This window comes from Lagenorhynchus albirostris, chromosome 9 (assembly GCF_949774975.1).
Source record: "Lagenorhynchus albirostris chromosome 9, mLagAlb1.1, whole genome shotgun sequence".
Classification (NCBI taxonomy): domain Eukaryota; kingdom Metazoa; phylum Chordata; class Mammalia; order Artiodactyla; family Delphinidae; genus Lagenorhynchus; species Lagenorhynchus albirostris.
Window position 1 is genome coordinate 39,510,393 of NC_083103.1, and position 25,292 is coordinate 39,535,684.

A 25,292-nucleotide genomic window follows, 5' to 3' on the forward strand; every position below is an offset into this window, starting at 1 on the left:
TTCCAAGCTCTGCTCTAGTCAGCTGGGAGAGAAATAAAAAAAAAAAATTAGAAAGTACTATTTTCTGAAATTCCCTCTAACTAAGCTGTATTTCAACGGGCCATTTAATGCTCAAATGGACAAAGGTATTACTTCAGTCATTGAATTGTATCAAACTCCTTCTCAGAGGCCCAGTTTAAAAACTCTATAGGAAAAGTGGTTTAGCGTCACATTCTCAATGGATTATTGCTAGATCTGCTTAAAAATAAAAAAGCAAATAATTCAAAAAAAAAAAAAAAAAGGAAGGAGAAACACTCACTGTCACTAAATGGAGTGGAGCATGTGCCCCAACCAGTCCTCAGTGTACTGGGATTGCCCTCCAGAGTTTAGGAGCTCCTTAGACCACGTAGAAAAAGATACTCCTCTCTGAAGTGCTCACCTGCTCAGAACGCCTTCCTCACCTCCTAGGAAGTGTTTGCTCCAGGGCCCAAGGAGCAGTCCCTGAATAATAAATGCATAGTTATATCACTGGCTTAGACATAGCACAACAGAGAGAGTGAGAGCAAGAATGAGAAGCTTTGTTGAGAAAGTAGAGGCCTAGATGTGACTGATTTGGGTGAAAGTCCTCCACTTTTCCATCCATTTATCAATGGTTTTAATAAAGAGGCATTGCTTAGTTGCAGAACAAAATAGTCATATATAACTCATTTATATCCAACCATACTATTCCTGATTTTAGATCCACCTCTGCCACGTTTACTGATTATGAACACTTAACACCAAATATAGATATACCTCACTGTGAAACAGGAAAATGACGTATATCATCAGGTGATGATTTGCCACTGTGTATTCGAACAACATGCTCACTCTTTATTTAGTAGCTAGCTTGTTCTCTGACATGCTTTCTGTCTATACGATAGTGAATGGCTTGAGGTTTCAAGAAATCGGTTCCACAAGACCTCTTCGGTTAAAAGAACTATGTGACCATGAGCTAATGTCCTCTAAACTTCAGTCTCCTCAGCTATGAAATGGGGATAATGAAACCTCCCATGTTGTGAGGATTAAATGAAGTAACATAAACACCATTTCTCTCCACATCCTTATACTTGTATCTCTCTTATTACTTCATTAATTCAACATATTTTTAGAACACGTACTATGTACTTAAGGTACTCTGTTAGGCAAGCAAGCTAAACAAGTTCCTGTCCTCTTATAGTATAGTAATAGCCTAGGGACGAAAGCAATTAAATGAGCAATACTTCAAAGTGATAAGAACAGACGAGGTATGGCTGACCATTTGGTACGTGTGCATTCAAGTATACTCATTTATTGGTTGGCCAAGCTGGTTTTGTATAGGTTCTTTGAAATCTTTTTCTCTTAATGCCTATGCCTGATGACCTCACCTAAGTTAAAAAAGCATGAGGCCCAGTGCAGGGCTCTTTAGCAAGAAGTGATGATCAGGCAGCAATTAAGGTACTTTAAACTGGACTTGCTACCAATCAAGAAAAAGTGCCACAGGACTTCCCTGGTGGTGCAGTGGTTGAGGATCCACCTGCAGGGGACATGGGTTCCAGCCCTGGTCCGCGAAGATCCCACATGCCGTGGAGCAACTAAGCCCGTGCACCACAACTACTGAACCTGCTCTCTAGAGCCCGCGAGCCACAACTACTGAGCCCACGCACCACAGCTACTGAAGCCCACGCACCTAGAGCCCATGCTCCGCAACAAGAGAAGCCACTGCAATGAGAAGTCTGTACACCGCAATGAAGAGTAGCCCCCTGCTTGCTGCAAGTAGAAAAAGCCCACACACAGCAGCGAAGACCCAATGCAGCCTAAATAAATAAATAAAATTAATTAATTAAAAAAAAGAAAGAGTGACACAATATTGAAAGAAAAGCCTTCACAAATAGACAATGAGATTGTCAAACTGCATAGATTTTCAGAGTCAGAAAGGCGTTTAGAGCCCTAGAGTTAGGTGAGATCCTAACTCTACCATTAGCTCCATGAGCTTGAGCAAATTAATCTTTCTATACCCAAATTCTATTAAATGGATATGGGGATACCTATCCCCATAGAGCAGTTGTGAGAAATAAATAAGAAAATGCTTGTGAAAGATGCTTCACATACTGTCAAGTATCATATGAATCTTTTGGTTTTATAGTTGAAGAGACTGAGAGATAGATTGACTTGACGAAAGCTACACAGCTTGTTAAGTGGCCTGAGTTAGGGTGTGTAGAATTGTGAGGGAACAGTGTGAAGAACTAAATTTTATGACTTCTTGTGAATAAATTTTGGATGAAAAACTGAATTTAAACGTATGGCCAAGAGGAAGATATATCTCATGCTTCTGCTGATTCTAAGTTGGGGTGGGCAGGGATGAGGTTCTGTACAGATATATGTTTTACAATTGAATGTCCCAACTTAATGAAGATTCTCCTTTAAAAAAACAAAATAAGGCATATTAAAGTATAAGCCCCTGTAACAGTACTGGTAGTAGTGACAAGGCCAGAGTGTAAATTTATATAAACATGAAAAATGATTAATTGTTTAATTCGTTCACTCATACATTAATTCCCCACGTGTTTATTAAGTGCCTACTGTGTAATAAGTACTCTTCTCTATTTGGGGGATACTAAACTGGATAGAACTTGATCCCTGCCCTCAGAGGGCCCACGGTCTGGTAAACAATGTGATAATTATTAAAGTATATGTGTTTCCAAAATAAAAATGCTGTGGGAGGAGAAAGTGTTAAGCTCTGCCTGGGGAAGTATTGGCAATCTTCATGGATGAGGTGATGTTAAAATGAATCTCGAAAGGAGAGTAGAAGTTCTCTAGGTTTATGGGAGAAGGAATCAGAGTGGCAGAGATACAGAGGAGATAAAAAGCACTCCAGACAAAGAGCACAGTCTGCCCATCGGTGTAGAAGCACTAGACAGCATGGCACACTCAGAAAACAACCAATGGTCTGGCGCAGGCTGAGTGTACAAGAGCAATAGGAGGTGAGATTGGAAAGGTAAGCGAGGGGTCAGATCACAAGGTGTCTTTTACACCACACTTGGGAATTTGCAATGCATGTGGTAGACATAATTTATTCAAACCATAAGTGGTTAAAGTGGTAATTCTGAGATACCACTAGGCATGGGTAATGTTTCTGATTTGGTTCTGATTCCACTTTCTGGAAATTCGGTGTTCTGTGCCCCTAGCTCCACCCCCTGGCAGTTGTGTTTGTTCAGTTATCCTCCGTGGCCACACCTGAAATGTGCTTTAGGGACTCTGCCCTCCCTCCTGACTAAGCAGTATAGAGAACAACTTTATGATGTGATATTCCTCTATTAATTTGATCTCTACTTTACATTTCCCATTACACTAGATTCAATAGTTAGGAAACTACGTTTGTTAAGATTCCTAGTCCCTTTAGTGCAATGGTACCCTGTGGCAAGTGAAACTGTACAAATAGTGTAATGATACATGCAGAATAAACAAAACTGTTTAAGGTTGAAGCAAAGCCAAGGTCCAACCATTTCCCTGGGATTTGGGGAAATCTTGTAATCTGCAGTTTGTACTAAACCCCGTCATATTTAGCACATTGCTTCTCAGTGAATGGGCCTTGATACTATATTTCAACCAAATGATGAAGCAAGGAATAAAATCTATAAAGAAAAGCTACGGTTCTTCTAATTGTTAATGCCTTGCAATTATGCCCCTTTCTGGAATAATAAAATGTTCCTTGGCAGAGGTCAGGATCTCTGCCACTGACTTATTTAACAGATCTTCTTAACATCTGTCCTGCAGACTGTGCACTTTATTAGTAGACAAGAGACCCAACAGACTTAGCCTGCTGTGTCCCTTTTTCACATTCACACAGCTGTGGATTAACTCAGACTTTCCAGAAGAGGACCAACCAGAAGGGATAGTAATGTTATTGGCTGATTCTAAAAAGATGGGAAAAAAGAGCAGAAACAAATGTTGCCCTAGTACAATTCAGTGTTTTTAGGGTGACAATTACCAGTCTGTTGTAAAAAGGAATAAAAGCAGCTATTTCACTAAGAAAGGAAAGTCTATTCATATCTGTGTGGGAACCTAATCAGGCTCTTGTTTCCAATGACGATGACTCCACAGTCGCACCAGGTCTGCGACAAGAATGCTCCTTTTGTATGCCGATAATGTGGAAACGATAAAATTTCCTTTAAGAGACATATGTGTTTACATCATGAGATGTGTTATTTGACAAAATGCTTTGTTCTCCTCGTATTTTCCATGCAGAGTTTCATGCTGGGTTGTTTGGCTGGAAATCTTTGATTAACTAGAATTAGTTGCTGAAATAAAATAGACACTTTTGTTTTATGAGTCCTCTTGCTGAGCTGTAAATTATAGTAAAACATATAAGAAGTGACAGAAAGAAGTGCTGATTTGAACCTCTGACCCACGACAGGCACAAAAACATAAGATTATTCCTTCAAAGAGCTGCAGAGAGACATAAATATTCCATGGTCCGCTTGGAATTATGCCCTCTTAACAAACTAAAGTTGTGATTTTACATCGTGTAACGAGCGTTTTCTAGAGGTGTTACGGTAGGCTTAGAGGAGAGATTGAGATTTCGAAAATCCCCCCCTAAGTTAGAACTTTGAATGCTTAAGGGGTTTTCTCTGTCCAACAATGGACAATGAAAACAAGAACAAAGCAAAGTTCCTGTTCCCTAAATGAATAGCCAAGGGTGGTTTCCCTTTTTCCAGAGAAGTGGTACATTTTATAAACCTTAAGCCTTTCTCAAAGCTACATTTGGCCCTTAGTGTGAACATTTTAGTTCTATGGAGCAGTCTTTGGGTACTAGCCCAAAGGAATGGGCTGGGAGGGGAGACACTACTAAAAGCAGAACAGAAATTCTAATAGCCTAAACATTCCCTGTGTTGCAGGGATTGGTGTCCATTCTGCTCAGGACTTTTGTAGTTGTTGTTGTTAAATAATTTTACAGGATTATTTTTAAACTTTTAGCTAACATAAGATCTCTTTTTTGGGCTTCACTTTAAGTAAAACCTACCTTACTCTCCTCAGTCAAAACTCTATTTGTTATGGATGTGTTAACTAACCTTATTGTGGTAATCATTTCACAATAGATACATATATTAAATTGTCACGTGTCCACGTTAAAGTTACACAACTTTATTTACTAATTATATCTCAACAAATCTGGGAGAAAAAAAACTAATTGTTCCCAGTGATGGTGTTTCAGTAGTAATTTGTAAATGTATCATATTGTGTCTTTCTTCCTCTCTCCTTCCTATTCTTGCTTTGAGCACCTGAAAGACAGCCTATCTTCTTCATCTTTGTATTCCTAATACATTTTTGCTAAATTGAATAAAAATGCCAAGTATTTTCTGAATAAGATCTTTGGAGTGACATCTGTTAAAGAGAATATACCGATAAGGATTTAAGAACCTACAGGTTTTGAGTCTTTATGGTGAGCCCCTGTTATAAGTATTTTATGTGCATTAACTTATTTATTTATTCCATACAACAAATCTTTTGGAGTAGGTGCTCTTATTTTCCCATTTCAAAGATGTGGAAATTTAAGGCACTGAGAGATTAAAAAACTTGCCTGAGATCACATAATTAGTAGGTTGTGACTGAAGAGTGTGCACACCTAGTCACCGTGTTGTCCTCCCTCTCCTAAACTAAGCATATAAACCTTAGTTTTCTAAGTTTCTTCTTCAGTCCTTTATATTAACCATTACCCACTTCATCTGCTAGAATGATTCTCCAAGGTAATTATTGAGATAGGTGTCAGTATCATATCTAGTGACATTAAAGCTCATTATATGTTTATTACAAACTATTTGAATGATTTTTACTATGGCTGCTGTGTATAAGGTATCATTCATTTCTGCTAATTAGAGAGTTAGCCATAGGTATTACTGTAGGATACAGATGGCATATTTAAATACTGCAAAATACACTGAAGTTCTCCAAGTGGCAATACTAATAATTTGCAGGCTGAAAATGATAGTTCGTGGAGGTGACTATGAAACAATGTAAAACATTTATTTGAATTTTAAAATACAGAAGAAAATATGAGTAAGGGACGAATAGGATAGTTTGCATTATTTCTTACCGAGTTTACTGGATCACTTAAAAGTGAATTCAAAATACATCCTTGGGGCTTCCCTGGTGATGCAGTTGTTGGGAGTCCGCCTGCCGATTCAGGTGACGCGGGTTCGTGCCCGATCTGGGAGGATCCCACGTGCCGCGGAGCGGCTGGGCCCGTGGGCCATGGCCGCTGAGCCTGCGCGTCCGGAGCCTGTGCTCCGCGGCGGGAGAGGCCACAGCAGAGAGGCCCGCGTGCCGCAAAATAAAATAAAATAAAATAAAAAACAAAATACATCCTTATCTCTCAATATTTATTACAAATGCACATTTCATGTTATTTTTTTTTAAGATTTTTTAATTTATTTTATTTATTATTTTTGACTGCGTCAGGACTTAGTTGCGGCACATGGGCACTTCGTTTTGGTGCACGGGCTTCTCTTTAGTTGTGGTGTGTGGGTTTTCTCTTCCCTAGTTGTGGCACGCAGGCTCCAGGGCATGTGGGCTCTGTAGTTTGCGGCCCGCAGGCTTTCTAGCTGAGGCGTGCAAGCTCAGTAGTCATGGCACGTGGGCTTAGCTTCCCAGCGGCATGTGGGATCTCAGTTCCCTGACCAGGGATCGAAGATGCGTCCCCTGCGTTGTAAGGCTGATTCTTTACCACTGGACCACCAGGGAAGTCCCTCGTGTTATTATTAAATATGAGATTTAAAAAATAAATCTGTACATTTCATTGTAGGTATAAAATTTTGTTCATTAGCATAATTCTAGTGTTCAACCTTCCAAAGTCTCCTGAGAAATTATAAGCCAGTTTAAAACAGTTTACAGTTTAAAAACAGTAAAAACATTTTCATATAATAAACACATTTATTTCCAACCAGCAAAATTTGTTCTGTCCATTCATTAAAGGGAAAAATTAGCATTTAGAAAATATTACACTTTCATGCATTTTTTTCCCAAATATATATTTATAACAATTTTAAAACTTTTTTCATTGCATACTTACCCATATTTGTCTTCATTCCGTGTTGTTTCTGGAGGCTTCCTTATGGATGGAAATCGCAAGGCATAGAAGCTGGGCAGTTGTAGAATATTTTTCAAGCAATAGCATCTGGTTTCTTGGCAATCATCATGGGCCAAGGCAAGGCAGCCCTGGCATATCTCCAGATTTTCCTGTGGGTATTGCTGAGGGATTTCCAGGTCTGCCATGTTGTTGTAATGGTGTTTCCTAGAAACCCAGAAACTCAGAATGGAATCCAAAGTCTGTCTGATAGTACACAAAGTCTGCATGGCCTGGCCCCCTTGCTATCTTTTTGACACCTGACCTATTACCCTTTGCCCAGCTCACTCAGCTGGAGCCACACTGGCCTCCTTGCTGTTTCTCAAACATTCTAAGCACAAGCACACCCTTGGCCTTAGGACTTTTCACCTATCCCTTGCTTCTGTCTGCGATGCTATCCCCAGATAATGACCTGGTTTGCTCCCTCAGTTCTTTTGGGTCTGTATTCAAATGTCCTCTTCTTTTAGTTTTTCTGACCTCCTCTATATTTCTTGCATAGTACCTGGCCAGTAGTAGCCACTCAATAAATAGTTTTTGAATGAGCTTGAACTGAAATTCACCTTTCAGTTACAAAGAAACAATGCTTTTAAGTGTTGGGAACCTAACATATATTCATTTACTGAAAGTATTTTATTAAACTCAGCACATGCACTCAAATATATATACCCACTGAAAAATTCCTTGTGACTTAGTTTATGGGAAATAATACTTGGATTTCACATCCAACTTCTGGACTCATTGATGAGTATTTATATCCTATTGGTACAGTCAAGATGCATTTGTTTAAGACTTCTCTGATGAGCTGTGGCTTTGCGACTAGAGAGTTGAAGGAGCATTACAAATGCAAGCTGTACCACTTGGAGCACATTCAGAGAGCTGGATCTCTTCAGCATTGCCTGCCCAGCTCTTGGAAACAGAGGAAAACAGTAAGATTCATTCCCGTAATGCCTATTTCCAACTGCCCTCATTATCACCTCTTCGAATATCTCGCTTCAAGAACCAAATTACCAGTTGTTTCAATGACTGCACTTTTATTTCTGTAAATAAAGCATTATGTATTTACATATTTTTTTAGCACCCTGAAAGAAAAGATACTTGGAAGAAGCAGCGAGAGACTGAGTTCTCTTGCTAAAACTATTGGGGGTGGATTTGTTTATTTTTAGTTATTTGCACTGGGCAACTATGTTCCATAAGGAAATGCTCTTCTGAGTGCATTCCAATATAATTGGTGCAATCAGAGAATGAATTCCGATTTTTTTTTTTCATGGCAGACGACAGGGTGCTCTTTTATTTGATGGGTTCCCGATTTTTGAAAATATTCTCTTTGTTCAAGGGTAGGACCTTTGACCTGAGCCTCTTTCCTATTCTTTTTTCTGTTTTTCACAGCTTCTCCTCTCCTCCACACCCAACGTATTCCCCCTATTCCCCGTCCCATTAGCACAATGAGTTATGTCAGAGGAGCAAGCTACTCAGTGCTTGGGAAAATAGGCAAGATGATCTCTAGCCAGGAAAACTCTTTTTTGAATTCATTTTTCTTTACTTGACATTCTTAAGCTGGCTGCAGGGGATAATGAAATGAATTAAACAGGTCTTGGCTCTCCAGTGGCTTACAGTCAATGCTTGTCCCATTTTTCCCTTGGTTTTTTGTGGGAAGACAAATGGCAGAAGTCTCAAAGGGGGTGAAATAGATCTGCTCTCACCTGAGACAAATTTGTCCCTTTATTTATTTTTGCATAAACTTTCATTTTAAACATCTGTAGAAACCTTAATGTAATTATAATTAACTATGGTTAATTATTATTATTACTATGGTTGCATTTTAAAATGTGTACATTTTCAGACAAATATTAAAATAAAATTCTACAACATAAATCATTCTTGGGTGCCCAGTGATGACTTTTTAAGTACATGTAGGATGAATTTCTCTTTAAATCTTAGGGGAATGGTGGAAAAACATCCCTTTTATGTAGTCCAAACTAAAAGCTCTGATAGAAAGTACAAACTCTATTTGCAGTTAGTTCCCCAAGAGAACAGAACACAAAGAGAAATGAGTCCTTGTGAACACCAAATGGGGAAAATAGGGAACCTTGGGTTCTAGATTTCTTTCTACCCACTGCTCACAAGTTGATGTGCTTATGCAAATCACTTCCTTTTCTAGGCTTTAGTTTTCTTCATCTGTAAAGCAAAAGAATTGGATTAGATCATGTATACAATTCTTCCTTCTGCTAACATTGTGTTATCTGGTGTTTCTTTGCAAGAAAATCAATGCATTACATGGTGAATTCACATGCTTATTGGTCCAAAAAGACAGAAATGAAGAGAACTGACCTCCACCTCTGGGGTTCTTTTTGGAGAGGGTGTGAGGAAAAGTATACTAAGAAAATGGTGTGGGCAGAAATTATAGTAATTTTAAGAAGACAAAGACAAGGTAAATGAAGGGGTTTTAATGGTCCATGTTAACAGAGCATCTATTAATTATCAGGCATTAAGTTAGGTGCTAGGGACATAAAAGCAAATAAGACTCAGTTCTTCCCTTAAGGAACTCATAATTTGGTGAAAGTACACAGAGATAGAGAATGAGATATAGTGGGAACACAAAGGAGGCAGTGGTCAGGTAAGTCTTTAAGGAGAAGGTGATTTTTGAGTTGAGACTCAAAAGATGAGTAGAATTATGATAAACAAGAGGGGTTAATAGGAAAGGAAAATATGGCAATAGAAAAATATGCAGGAGGGGCAAGGAGATTAACTTGGAAATTAACCCAATATGTGACAAGTGGGAGTAGTAGTTCTTCCCCTATTCCTCCTCTCACCTCCTATCCTCACAGCCAATTTTCTTTGGTATCAAATATTAGGGATATAGCTAAACAAGTAGCTTCTATGCTGAAAACAAGGACTTCAGTTCTTTCCTTCCATAAAACCACAGCTATATTTCCTGGATCATTTTGTTGACATTGGAGGTTTATGAGAAGTAAAAGTATTTGTGATCGCCTTCAAATTATTTTTAAGCTCTCTCCCCCACGCCTCTTTCAGTCTGTAGTGACTTGTTACTGACCCAGTTTCTTCCCTGTGCTGAACAAGCACTAAATCAAGCTGCTTAATTACCCCTGTCTCCGTTTCACCTTCTCACAGCCTCACAGCTGAACTTATCCAGCTTTATAGGATGCCTTGCTTGGTAGGCAGAGGAATGGTCATCAGTATTGTTTTGAGAGGGTAACAAAATCCAGGATATCCCTGGAGAACTGAGCCAGGCTTGGGGCCTAGTGTTAGGCAGCATCAATCAAGTAAATAATGACATTTTCTTAAGGTTGCCCCCTTACCCACCCTGCTTGTTTCTCCAACATTTCCTTACTGTGCCCCTGGGGTAGTGTCAGGGAAACACAGCAACAGCATCTGAGTTAACCTGGGCTAGAGGCCTGGGGTTCTCAGATATTTCTTGGAACCATAGCAAATCAGGTAAATATAAAGGTGAGAGTTGAAATCTTCAAGTTAGTGCCTATTGAATCTGTTTTTATAGAATAGCATTTTTCTCTTTTCTTCCTTTCTTCATTATCTACCAATAGGCAAGTTGTATTTGAGGGAGAATTTTGTTTTCTTTCTCTCTGGGTCAGATTCCGACAGGCCACTTTAAAATGCCCTTTCTAATTGAAATGACAAAACACAGGAGAATTTACTCCAAAGAGAATACAGCAAGTGAAGTTGTGCCTGCTTTTTTACTTTGGTTTCCATATACTAGAGCACACTGGTGCCAATTTAAAGCCCCTGTCAATTTCTCTTTCTATCAAGTTCTCCTATCTCTACCCATAGTCTGCATTGTTCTCTTTACTTTATCAGTCTGATAAACATGTCACTAGGGTATTTCAGGCGTCTTCTATTATGGCTCAAAGATTGGTTGGAGCAGGGAGTTTAGCTAAAAATTGTGCCCCTTGCTCCTTCAAGGTGGCTGGTAGTACCCTTAACTCTTCTTTCTCCATTTGAGGATTGTGAAATGCCATTTTAGAAAAAGTAGCTGTGAGACATCTGGAAGATGTCAAAAGAGCTCAGAAGAGCAGCAATATCAGAATCTCTCTTCTTGGACAGTGATTCTTGTCTGGTGGTTAGGAATAGGAAATGCGTTTCATTGTGATTCACTGTATAGCTTATTTTAACATATAAAAGCAGAAAGCACATGGGCTTTAAAGTGAGACTGACTCTAAAATAGATAATAATTCCTATCATATATAACTATTTTGAAGATGAAATAAAATAATAAAGTAAAATACCTAGCACAGTACCTGACTGAGCTGGTGCTCAATATATGTTTGTTGAATTAACACACGAATGAATGGGGGTGATGACTGGATGAGTGATTATGTGAAAATCGTGATTATGAGGATAAAAGGCCTTTCACCTTTTTTTTATGGTGCTCTCCTTTGGAGATCTTATGTGATTTTATCACAGAAAGCAGGTATAAAAGAATATATATGTATTTCACATTATAGGAAATATTAGATGCACTGTGACACCATCCATTATAATTTGACGTAAATTTGACTCCTTGGGGGGGAAAAGCATGCCTTTCTTCCCAAATACAATAGTGTTGTAAAATGACCCTGACACAAAACATTTCTTAGATCTTGGCCATAGGCCAGCGTGTGTACTCAAAGACACTCAAGAATTTTACCACAAGGCTGAGTTTGGTTGGTAGGACCTACTGTTTTGTGCTGAATCTAAGCAGACTTAGTTATTAAAGTGTCACTAGGATCCAAGGCTAGTCTTAGGACACAGAACTCCAGAAACTACTAGAGGTAATATGTATTTGTGGGTTTGTGAGATCTTCATAGGACTTTCTTAATCCTGTGCTTAAAAGATTGGTCAATAAGGGGCTTCCCTGGTGGCGCAGTGGTTGAGAGTCCACCTGCCGATGCAGGGGACACGGGTTTGTGCCCCAGTCCGGGAGGATCCCACATGCTGCGGAGCGGCTGGGCCCGTGAGCCATGGCCGGTGAGCCTGCACGTCCGGAGCCTGTGCTCCGCAACGGAAAAAAAAAGATTGGTCAATGAGTTAGTGATCAAGCATAGAAGAGAGTCTTTGTGTCTTGGTTCTAGTTCATTGCTCTTTCTAGGTCCTTCTCTTTTGGGGATAAAGTCTGAAATTATTAATGTGGCCTGATAAGACCCTACCCCTCTTTCGCCTCTTCTCATGCCGCTCTATGCTCACTCAGCAGTCGCACCATGTTGGCCTTTTCTAAGTTCATCGAAAAACGTTACCTTCTTTCCTGCCTCAGAGCCATAATAATTGATGTGTCTTCTTTTTGGAGTGTTCTTTATCAACCTTTCCACATGGATAGTTGTTGAAGCATTACTTCCTTAGAGAAGCTATTCTGATCCTTGTAGTCCTTCAGGCTACATTAAATACCTTTGTTAGACAGCCACCTGACGTTCTATATTTTTCTTTCTCAGCACTTATTCTAACTGTAATTCATAGTTACTACCTAAGCATTTATTTAATACCTCCATTAAGGCAGGGACTATTTCTGAGCTGCTTGTTGTTGCACCTCCATTGTTTAGCACAGTGTTTAGTTAATAGTACACATTTAATAAAGATTTGCCATTGAAAATTTCATCTGTACTGGAAATGTGCTTGAAAAGTACCAAGGTTGGTTCATATATCCATTTCTACTTTAAATGATAATGCTGGAATGAGAGCTAGAGAATTCTTATTCTAGCTCCAGTACTAACTATACGATCTTGGGCGTGCTACTTCTGTTCTCTAGACCTCAGCTTATCAGTGTAATGAAGAGGTCAGACTAGACTAAATGATCTGTTAAGCCCCTTTCAATTCCAGGTACTAAGTATGTTATTGTTCAGCTTACCAAAATTTTAGTGCTGGCTACTTTATTAAAACTGAACTAATAATAAAGGTAGGGTTTATTTAGCCATAAAATAGTAAAAGCATTTCTTAAAGTGCTCCTATAAAATATGAGTGATTTTATAATTTTGAAAAATATTTAACAAGGCTCATTTTTACATGTATGCTCTGCATGTCTTTATATATTTTGGATAAAGAGACAATTCAATATCCCAAACAACCACTGAACATGTTTCAAAGTTGAAATGGAAGAACCTATACTTACAAAAACAGTCTTCACCAAAGTATAAATGTTTAAAGGACTTTGGCTAAGCCTGTTATAAGCTTTACTGCATTGTTGATTTTTTAAACCTCAATGTTGTTTGGAAATTAATATTATTATCATCATTATGACTATGAACTGTGTTCTGAGAATCTTACATGGAATGACTTTTGTAAATGCTTATGTAATAGTTAATCAGAGTTTAACCTTTTTCCTTCCTAAACCATTAGTTTGCAAAGGAGTTTTCTAACTTATAAAGCTATTTATTTGAATAACTAGTATTTTATATTCTTTCAGAAAAGGATGCAGTAGCATTTAGGGAAACTTTAAATTTATAAGTAACTAGGCTGAGAAGAAAAATTAATACTACAATTTGCGTTAGAAAAGTGTAAGATGGGTTAGTGAAGCTAGCAGTTATTGAGGAGCTATCTAGTCAACATTCTAAAAATGACTTCAAGAGAATAATTTCTTGTAAAACAGTATAATTTAATTTGCGCTGAATTTATTTTCCTTTTATTTCTTAAAACTCAACACCATGAAATTATTCATTACATTTACAATAAATATAATCGTATACCACTGCTGTTGCCTCATTTATAGAGAGAATATCTCTCCTCCCTAACATCCAGGGATTTTATATTTAGCACATTAACTCAGAAAATATTGATTGGTTATCTCTTATTTGCAAGTCACTATTGTTGATGCTAGGCATTCAAAAATAATTAGGTTGGGCTTCCCTGGTGGCGCAGTGGTTGAGAGTCCACCTGCCGATGCAGGGGACACGGGTTCGCGCCCCGGTCCGGGAAGATCCCACATGCCGCGGAGTGGCTGGGCCCGTGAGCCATGGCCGCTGAGCCTGTGCACCCGGAGCCTGTGCTTCGCAACGGGAGAGGCCACAACAGTGAAGGGCCCGCGTACCACAAAAAAAAAATAATAATAATAATTAGGCTGATCATGACTTCAGTAAGCTTACAGTCTATCAAGCATGATAAGACATGTGCATAATTAAACACAAAGTTAAAAAAAGGGATAAGCATTGCAGGAAAGGTGCAAATCAACTGTTAAGGATCTTTATCTTCCATCTCCTCCAGAGCTATATGCTTGTTCCAAGACTTTGAATCCTCCTCAGCTCCTAATACAGAGCCTGGCATATGGAACATATTCAATTAATGTTTGCTTAGAAGATGAGCTATTTGTGAAATTTTTCTGTAAACCTATGCCTATTCAATGAATGGCATTCTTTTCTCCAAGTCAGATCTAAAGTCTTCAATCTGAAAAGCTCTATACTTCTATCTAAACTAATATATTTTGTTAGGCAGAATGTGAAAATTTTTATTTTCATGAGCACTTTCTATCTCTGCATTGGACTCTAATTTCTGATTTCTATTTCAAGGCTCATTCTACTAAATCTTATCTGATATTCTACTGTCCAGTTTACCCAGGTCTGTGAGTTTTACAGACTGTGGCTTTACTTCTTCCTGCCTCTAACATATCAGTATCCAGAAGGCACAAGGAATTCCAAGGAATCAACAGTTCTAAGGCAGCTTGCCTCTCTTAGGTACAAGCCTTTAGAACGGAATGTAAAATAGATGATTGTCGAAACTTCAGCGGGAGCAATGAACGCTACTCTGTTTCTCCAAGGCAACTATATTGTTCAATTATTTTGAAGGATTTCTGAATTTAGTCAGCCTTTTAAAAAATAGATTTGTGTCCAAAGATTTGTTTTTCTGCTTTTCTTCACTAATTGAAGTTCCTTGAAGGACTCAAGATTGAGTCAAATTGACTTTCTTCTGATCTTGTGAATCATGAGGTAAAATGAAGGCATAAATGATGTCTAAGGACTCTTGTCTCTCGAAGATTTCCTGACTCTTTAGTACTCAATAGTAAGGCATATTGGTCATGATACCAGCCACCATATAGCCAGTACTTTTCCCCTCCGTTCAGTGTAGGACTTTTCTTCACTGGCCCAGCATCCACCCCCCACCCCCGCGCCCCACTCCCTTTGAAGACACCTGGATGGATTTTAAAGGAAAAAGATATAAAAGGAAACAAGGAAAAAGGAAACAAGATAGTCCTTTCTTTCCCCCGAAGTTCTAGCAGTTTGACTGACTCTTACTTGTGAATTTTTCTTGCCACTGAGTCATTGCACATACAGAATTATGAAACTTTAATTTCTTTAGAGGCTTGTTACATTAGAAAAATTGGTCCAAAGAAAGCAACAATCATGACATAAGCACATCTGGCTCTTGCAAGTTATTCTTTATTAAGCTTTCATTTAATTACATGTGCTGAAAGGTCTGTAATTTTTTTTATTTGTCCATCTGAATGATAGTAATGCTGGAAATTACATACAAACCACCTGTTTTTCCTCCCCTACTAATATGGCAAAGTTTGAGCTATTTTCTCTGTGGTTAATGAACTAGGAAGCTTTCTATTTATTATGATAGAAATATGACTATTAAGGTAGTCATAATCTTGATGGCTTAATTCTTGATGATTAAGAAGAAAAGAAGATATTTGAATGGCATTTTCAAGCATGAAATTCTTTTAAAATTGAGGTATCTGAATTCTGGTTAGCCATAGCAGATTAACACATTCATTTATCACCAATTTCACCCCAAAGCTAATAACTCTACAGTTAAGGATTTCACATCCTGTGCTAGGAAAAAGAAGCTTGATTTTGTTCCCCCAGAGATCTGGCTATATTCTCTTTTGGATTATGTTATATGCTGCATAGAAATAAGACCCTGAGGAAGGAGGGACTGGCATTGGGCCTCAGGGATCTTGAGGGCAGCACTCTTATCATCCAGAAGGGTCAGCATCCCCAGAGAAGTTTAGTCAGTATTGGATTAGAATGATGTTCTCCCAGAAATCCCTAGGAAAGTTTAGATCAGTTTCTTAGTTCATGAATATTAAAATTACATGAATGGACATACCGACTTTTAAAGAACTTTTATGAAGATTTTAGGTACTAGGAAGAATATTTGAGACCATTTAGTCAAATTCCTTTTTGTGTGATTGAAGACATTGAGTCCTAGAGCAATTCAATCCTTTGTTTAGGGTCATAAACTTATTTCTAGAAGGACCAGGAACAGAATAATGACTCCCATATCATTGCTCTTTCTTTCTGTTATACTGTTTATTCTCTTTCATTTTCCTCTTTTAAAATAGTGAAAGAGAAATTGCAAAGCTGTCAGAGAAACAATTATCTAACAATACGGTAAGTTTTTTTTGAAACTCCATTTCAGCTGCATTTAAAGAGATGATGTTTGTCTTCCCTCTTTTGCAGCAGCTCTATGCCGCTCAGCTGGCCAGCATGCAGGTGTCACCTGGAGCAAAGATGCCATCAACTCCACAGCCACCAAACACAGCAGGGGCAGTCTCACCTACTGGGATAAAAAATGAAAAGAGAGGGACCAGCCCTGTAACTCAAGTTAAGGTATTTACTTTGCAGGATTATGGAAACAGTTTGGAAAATAGCTTCACAAGAAAGGTAGTGAACCAGGCTGTGTTGGGAATAAACGGCAGGAAGCAAAACAGCCTAAAGGAACCCCAAAATGCTCCTCTTTATTGTAAATTTCATGATTGAGCACTGAGAAACAGGTGTTTCCCTTTTGATAACAATAGTGCCATATTGTGAGATCTTCACCTATATCTGCATACTTACTTCTCAAGGATTTTTCCCCTTTGGATTCTGGCGTTTATTTTTTAATGTTCGTTGGCATGAATGGCCATGGTTTTATTACCAGTCTTTGTCATAGTCTTGTGACACTTCTCTCTAACTTCCTTAAACAGGTGGGGAGCCAACTTACAGTGCTAGAGGAGGAGGATCTCAAAACTTTAGATTGACAAAATAGAACCCAGTGCTAGACTTTATATGGTTTGTTGATAAAGCTCTCTCTCCTTCAAAAATAGTTATAAATGTGGTGGCTCTGAGGAATGAGTGGTGTCATAACGTAATGATGCTTTGATGCCATATATAGCTGTGATAGGATAAACAGGATTGCCCAAGTTATGACTGAAACATTAATAGATCCTTTCCTCACTGATTTTCAGTGTCTTAAAATGGGGTAGCCAGGAGGTGCTTGGTGACAGAGGGGAATTGATGATCCAGTCTAACTTTGTGCTGCAGCTGGTACTTACAGGCTTTTGCGATTGCCTGTGCTTCCTGTATTGAATTAACAAATTCAGACAGCTCAAAGAAACAATTGTTTTGTATCACTGACTTACCTACTTTGCGGGATATGTTAAGCACAGATGTATTATTGTAATGTGCCCAAAGTACTGCACTTGGAGAAATTTTGCAATTATTTTTAACTCATTACATGGGAAACATCTAAGGCCAACAAAACAGCATTGAAGGCCACAGAATTACTGAAATTGTTTTATTTTCTAAAACTTACAGGTAGGGACTTTGAGATTTCAGAAAAGCCCTTAAAAAATATGGATCCCAAATACCAAAGATAAAAAAAGTAAACATAATTAGGATGGATAGTTCTGCCAGTGCCCACCCAAAGGAATTAATTTAATGCCACCCATGCCTTTAGATTCTCCAAAGAAGTAGATGAACATTTATGCTTTGTTGTTAGAAATATTGAGATATGACAATAGGCGGTTTACATTTAATAAGATAGTATTAACTTATGGAAACAGACTATTTATTTTGTGTTCCAAGAGTTTCTTTTTGTGAATAAGAGAACACTACCACTCAAACCAAGGCACTTTGTTTAATTATAGTTGTTGGAGTATAAGCATATCAAACATCAGTGACTTGAGGTATTGAGTATTAGATATTTTAACATGAAAAAGTCATTTTATAAGTGGGTTGGCCAAATGGAACTGCACCAAACCAAGCCTTTACTGGATGAGTAAAATGTTCCCTGGTTAGATTCAAGTTTCTATTTGCTTTTACCATTCCAGTTTTGTGGGCCAACTGAATTTTATTACTCACTTGACCACATGCAAATTCTTAGGGAGTTCTCTATATAATTTGACTTGACTATACTTTATGTTAATAACAAAGGAGGCATTTATTATACTTATTAGACTGTTTATTGTATGTGTGAGTAAAAATATATAGACCAAGACATAAAGCAAATGTTTTAAATTTTTAAAATAGCTCCTACCTATTATTACAGAAGTTCTGAAAATAATCTTATATTTTGCTAATTGAAAGAATTATGGTCACTAAAATATTTCATGTTTCTCTCTGTAGTCATTCTTTCCCTCTGTACATAACACGACTACGTGACATAGGGCATTGTTAGCTGAAGGTAACAAAAATAAAAATAGATGGTCTTCCTTCTCTTTTTTCCCCCAGAATTTTTATTTGCTATAATTGTCAACATCAGCAGGAAGGATGTTTCTGTTCAAATGTCAGTTCTGTCACTTTTACTAGATGTGTCACCTTGGGCAAGTTACTTCTTTCAGCCTTAGTTTTTGCCTCTGTAAAATGGAAGTTAATATTTTTACGGGTCTTAAATGAGATAATACATCTTCTAGAATATAGTGACTATTCCATAAATGTTAGTATAGCGATGACGTTGATGATAATCTGATGCTAATAAAGAAGATGGTGGTGGGTGGTAGTAGTGGTTGTAACTGAACTATCTGGTTGTATACCGAGAGAGATCCTAAAAGAAACCTAGAAGATTTCCATTTTAAACCATTATGGAGGAACAGGGATTTACTTACTCTCCAAACTTAAACAAGTAAAACTCAAGACACAATATATAAAACAGTAGTTTCAGACATTTCCAATAGGCGTACAGGACAGTGACCCCTGATAGAAGAGAAACAAGTGAGGCAAGCAACACAGTTGTTCCATCTTACTGTCTAGAGAAAATTTCCAGGCAATAGTGCGGGGGCGGGCGGGTGGGGCGGGACGTGTAGCCACATGCAGTTTGGAAGGTTTCCCGAGTAGAGAGACAAGAGTTCAGAGTTTAAGGATGCCAAGTAGATGGAACTTGTGAGGTAGAGTACCAGAGGAGGGAGCTGTATATATAGAGAGAGCACTGGAAATCTGCAGAAGGTTCCCCTGTATTTAGCTGAGTACTGCATGTGAGGAAACTACCTGAGGCCAGGGAAAAAGACCAGATGTAGCAGACAAAACCATTGCAAGGTTCCCAAAAAACTGAGAATGATTTGTGTTCCCACTGGCCAGACTGGAAAGATCACTTGACACGTGGGCACCAAGTAGAGTCCCCAGCAGGGTATTACCTCACTAGTGGGGCCAGATTATCCCTAGATTAATGACTGCTCTGGACCTGCCTAACAAAGCTTAAAAGTAAGCTTAAAAGTAAGCTTAGTAAGGCTTTCCGTGTCTCAGAACAAAGTCCACACATACTTAAAGGAATATACAAACTATGAAACCCAGCACTGTAAAATTCACAATGTGGAGCATGTATTCAATAATTACCAGGCTTTCATAGAAGCAAGAAAATATGAACAATGATGAAAAGAATAATCAATCATTAGAAACAACCCCCAAAATAACACAGATGATAGAATTAGTAGATAAGACAGTAAAAACAGCTCTTATAAGGGACTTCCAACTATAGTCAAGTGAAGAGGTAAGCATATCTGCTCCTGTTCACCCACAAAGTTTCTCTTGGGCCAGGACAGGCTGTGAGGACCAACAACAGGCCTGCCATTGTGGAAAGGGACTGACTTGACTGGGAGTTAATAGGTGCTTCCCATGCTCAGTGGCATTGTTGGTGGAAATGGCAATTACTGAATTATAAGAATAAATAATAAATTAGAATATACAGTCATACCTTTTTTATTTATTTATTTTTTATAAAGTTATTTATTTTTATTTTTGGCTGTGTTGGGTCTTTGTTGCTGCGTGTGGGCTTTCTCTGGTTGTGGAGAGTGGGGGCTACTCTTCGTTGCGGTGCGCGGGCTTCTCATTGCGGTGGCTTCTCTTGTTGCAGAGCACAAGCTCTAGGCACGTGGGCTTCAGTAGTTGTGGTGCGCAGGCTCAGTAGTCATGGCTCGCGGGCTCTAGAGCAGAGGCTCAGTAGTTGTGGTACACAGGCTTAGTTGCTCCGCGGCATGTGGGATCTTCCCGGACCAGGGCTCGAACCCTTGTCCCCTGCATTGGCAGGCAGATTCTTAACCACTGTGCCACCAGGGAAGTCCCATAACCTTTTTTATTGAGCTTCATTTTATCGTGCTTCACAGCTATTGCACTTTTTACAAATTGAATGTTGGTGGCAACCCTGCATAGTCAGATGATAGTTAGCATTTTTTTAGCAATAAAGTATTTTTTAATTAAGGTATATACGTTGTTTTTTTAGGCATAATGCTATTGCACACTTAATAGACTACAGTAGTGTATAAACGTAAGTTTTATATGGACTGGGAAACCAAAAATTCATGTGACTCACTTTATTGTGATACTTGATTTACTGCAGTGGTCTGGAACCAAACCCATAATATATGTGAAGTTTGCCTAATATTCAAAACTGAGTAAAACCAGGTGTTATAAACTCCACATATTCAAGAATATAGAGGAAAACATGAATATTATAGGACAAGACATGGAAAACTTATATTGAATGTCTGGAGATGAAAAATACAGTGTTTGAGATGAAAAGTACTCTGGATTAGTACTGTTTTGCAATAGCAACAGATTAGATATTATAGAAGAAAAGACTAGTGAACTTGATGACATAACAATGAAACTGTCCAAAATGAAATACATAGAAAAAAGACTATCAGTGCTGTGGAACATCAAATGGCCTCATATATGCAACTGGAGCCCCAGGAGGAGAAGGAAGGGACAGAAAAATATATCTGAAGAAGTAATGGCTGAAATTTTTCCAGATTTGAGGAAAACTCTGAACTCAGGTACCTTATGAAGCTTGGTAAACCCCAAGTAAAAGAAATGTGGAGAAAACTAACTAAACACCTAGTTTATAAATCACTATTATTTAGATAGGAGTAAAGGAACTAACTAGTCTAATATCCTTTGAGTTCAGAGCAAAGGCAAGTAAATTGTAATTAAGCATATCAGATAATTTTGACATTTGTAATGGATACAACTATGTTTCCTGAGAACCTATCCTATGTCTGGATAGAGATAAAAGTGCATTGCACCATAGATGTGCCAGATTACTTATTTCCTACCAAGACAAACAAACAAACAAAACAACAGAATAAAGCTAGGGTATCCCTACCTCATCAAGTGACTTATTTTAGCTGATAGTTTAGTAGAAAAAGGGCCTGGGATTTGGAGCCCAATAAACTATAATTCAAATTTTGTCCCTCCATGTATGACTTTGGACAGTCATTTTATCACCCTGACTGCTTCTTCCTTTGTAAATTTAGAATACTACTGCCCAGCCTCATAGAGTTATTGGTAGTTAAATGAGCTAATATTTGTGAAGACGTCTAGCACGGTGTTAGTACATAAAGGTTCCTCTGTGCATGTTATTTTCGTTTTCTCTTTCTAATCCTCCTTCCTGAGTACTGTTTTCTGGCATCCCTTTTTGTTCCCTCTTAAACAGTGACCATTAGTACTGGGAGAGACCTTAGAGATCAGCTAGAATCAGACCCTTTTTTCTATAGATGAAGAAATCGATCCCAGAGAGGTCACATGTTTGCCGCAGGGGAGAAAGTTCAGTTTCCAAGCTCTACTGTGTGTTTTAAACAATAACATTAAAAGCAAGTTCTCTGTGTCTTCTCAGAAGCAAAACAGGAGTTAACATTTGATGACAATTTTATTTTAAACACAATAATGCAGATTTTAAAACTGAACATTTAAATGAATATGCTCATATTACAATTAAATTTCTAGAATGATGGAAGTGTTGTTAAGGGTGTTTTATGGCAGGATAAATGAAACAAAATAAAGGTGAGGAGCTTAGCTTTCAAGCTCCTGCTAAAACCAGAGTTACAAGCCAGGTATTTGAATACTGTGCTCCGTATAGAAAAACAGGCATCTTAAAATAGACATTCTGTAAACATATGTAGCAAAGAATATAAAGAGACATCACTTTAGACATGAAAAATAAATTGTATATAGCATGGTATGTAAAACATAATTATAATGTGTGCTTGCTCTTTGCAAAAATTAATTTTAAACATAAATAGAGACCAGAATATAGACCATGAAGAGTGCCCACACCCAGGAAGCCACATAGAAGCCATGCTGTGGCATGCGGCTCCCTGGGCAAAGGCCCAGAAGAGCAGAGGAAGACTTTGTGTTTCCATTTTTAAAGTACTTGCTATTGTTTGATTTAAAATATATATTAAAAAATTAGTGGCCGAGCCTATTTATAGTTCCAGGAACTTTTCAGAGAGAATAACACAGAAGCACTACAGAGCTACTGAAATTTTAAATAATTCTTTGTAAATGCCCTAGGTTAATTTAGATCCCTGAAAACACATTAGGAAATTAAGCTGTAATGTGAGCTAATTCAGATTTTAATTCGGCAAAAAGAATGATCCAACTACACAGTTAATGTAAATAGAAACATAACACAGGGAAATTAATGAGGTTTCCTTCTGATGAATCTTCAAGGAGGTAGATCATTAGCTTCTTTTGTTATTATTGCAGGAGAATGTGGCATTGTCTCTGAGGTATAAAATAACTGTGGCTTACTAAGTGATAATGTGCTTCATTTAAAAATAAATAATTATTTATGGTAAACTTGTAGGATGAAGCAGCAGCACAGCCGCTGAATCTCTCATCCCGACCCAAGACAGCTGAGCCTGTAAAGTCTCCAACATCTCCCACCCAAAGCCTCTTTCCAGCCAGCAAAACCAGCCCTGTCAACCTGCCTAACAAAAGCAGCATCCCCAGCCCCATTGGAGGAAGCTTGGGAAGAGGATCCTCTTTAGGTAAATGGAAAGGTCAACACCAGGAAGAGACTTATGAATTAGGTAAAAGAAAGCAAAACATGTTTACTGATGACTGATTCTTGTTTCCAAAGTGTTCCTTAGTCCAAGAAAAAAAAAAAGTGAAAGTATTAAATAAAGTAAAAGTAAAATCTTTTCTACTGAAACATAACCCAGTTACAGTATCTTGGGTGACTAGAACTTTTAGAAAAGGTTATAATATAAATCCTGCTGGGATGGGTTCTTCAGATGATGATGAGTTAGATCCAACACTCACAGACTTAGAAATTTCTGTGTTTGGTCAGTGCTTTGCCGCTGAAGCAACTCTAGGCAGATTAAGAGTGAACATGAACCCTCCAAGGGCCTAAAGGAAGCTGGCCTAAAAGCTGCCTGCCAAAAGTCCAAAATTTATTTGACATTTTATATTTTCTTTGTAAAATGTTTGTGAATTTTACATCTTATCCCATATCAGTTTTGCATTGAAGCAAATATGAATGACACACTTGATTGCCATCATATGAAATAAAGTTAATGTCTAGTAAGATATGTCATAGTGATCCTCTGCCTCCTTACATTCTCTGATGTATTGCCAGGTATCTCTAGGGATATTCATACCCAGGTATGAGAAGTATAGAGAAAAAAATGGGATTTGGCATCAGGCAGACTTGGACTGAGAGCGAGCTTTTACTTACTAGCTATGTGACCCTGTGAAAATTATTTAATATTTTTGAACTCAGTTTCCTAATATCTGGAAGGGAAATATTATTACCTAGCTCATAGGTTGTTATGAGAATTAAAAGAGAAAAAATATATAAAGTGCCTAACATGGTATCTGGCACCCAGAAGGCATGCAATTTAAAAAGACTGGACAACCGAATAGCAACACATTTACATATACATGTGGAATGAGACAGTAATTGCGAAAGCACAAAAGCATGTAGTAGCAGACAGCCAAATAAATATGAACATTATTGTTACTATGCTCTATAAGTCTCTTAATTTTCAAATAAAGACACAAAATTTCAAAGGGATTAAGGACTAGAACTAGCATTTCTTCACCATATTACCTTCCTCGTGTTGTTGAATCCTATAGCCTGAATTGCTTCCTGTAATAAATAAAATAATGTGTAAGTGTAGCCATTTACAATTTAAAAAACCATTTTGCCTATCTTATTTCATTTTATTTTACACAATAATCCAATGAGTTAGGTAGTATATTATTATTACTCTCATTGTATAATAAATTGTGGTCTTACAGTTAAAATGACTTGCCCATAGCCATGTAGGTATTAATTAGCAGAGTCAAAACTAGAATCCAGGTCCTCTGACATATAACTCAGTGCTCTTTTTATAAACTCACAGTTGGAATATATGCTTAGCTATGCTGAATCTAAGTGAATCTTCTGATGATGAGATGTAAATCTTCCTCATTGAAATTGGGGACATTAGGATCCATACAGCAGCCTATTCTCTTTTTGAGTTAGGATGCCTCTTTCAGGGCCCCAGAGGTTTTCACTCCAAGTCAGTGGGATTGCTGTGGGAAAGAGAAATGAATCATTTCCAGCATGTGAATATGATTGCTGAATTGTTGAAAGTCGTGAGATGAGGGGGAAAAAAAGCCAACATGAGGATAAATAATAGGCTTGATCTTGAAATGGCCCTCCTATAATCCACTTCTGAATTTTGTTTGGAAAGCATTTGTCTTCTGTACTGAGCATTGTGAGGGACAAAGACCACTGTTTCACAGGCCCTGCTCTTATGGAGTTTATACCTCAGCAGAGCGTATTCTTTAGATCGTGAGCTAGAAATGAGCTGAAGTAATAGCACTCTTGTCCAGACAATACTGGATAGAATTTTTTTTTTTAATCAGAAAAGCTTCAGAGCAAAAGATATGGGTTTTCTATATCCTAAAAAGTGGCTGTTTAACTTTCTAGAACTTTTCCACAGATAGTGTTGGTGATATTTTCTAAACTCAAGTACATACACACATGCACTGCACACACATAGACGTGTGATGTGAGCTTGATTGTAGTCTGATTTCCTCTGTCCCTTCTGTCTCTGTGAGGTGTGTGCACACACACACAGATATACACACATGCACACACACACACACACATGCATGTGCTATGAAATGCTCATACCAGGATACATGCAAGCTGATCTCATTAAACTTTATCACAGCAGCTGAAATCTATCAGTCAGCAAGCAATTGCCTTC

General features: G+C 38.0%; 1 protein-coding gene across 1 annotated transcript in view; it reads left to right on the top strand.

Annotated features, from left to right (window-relative positions):
• SOX6 (SRY-box transcription factor 6) overlaps positions 1-25,292 on the top strand; it is a 623,498-nt gene that overhangs the window by 518,492 nt on the left and 79,714 nt on the right. Inside the window, exons 12-13 of the mRNA XM_060157776.1 lie at positions 16,519-16,668; positions 22,895-23,078. Coding sequence (XP_060013759.1) covers positions 16,519-16,668; positions 22,895-23,078 — 334 coding nt within the window. The remainder of the gene's footprint in view (positions 1-16,518; positions 16,669-22,894; positions 23,079-25,292) is intronic.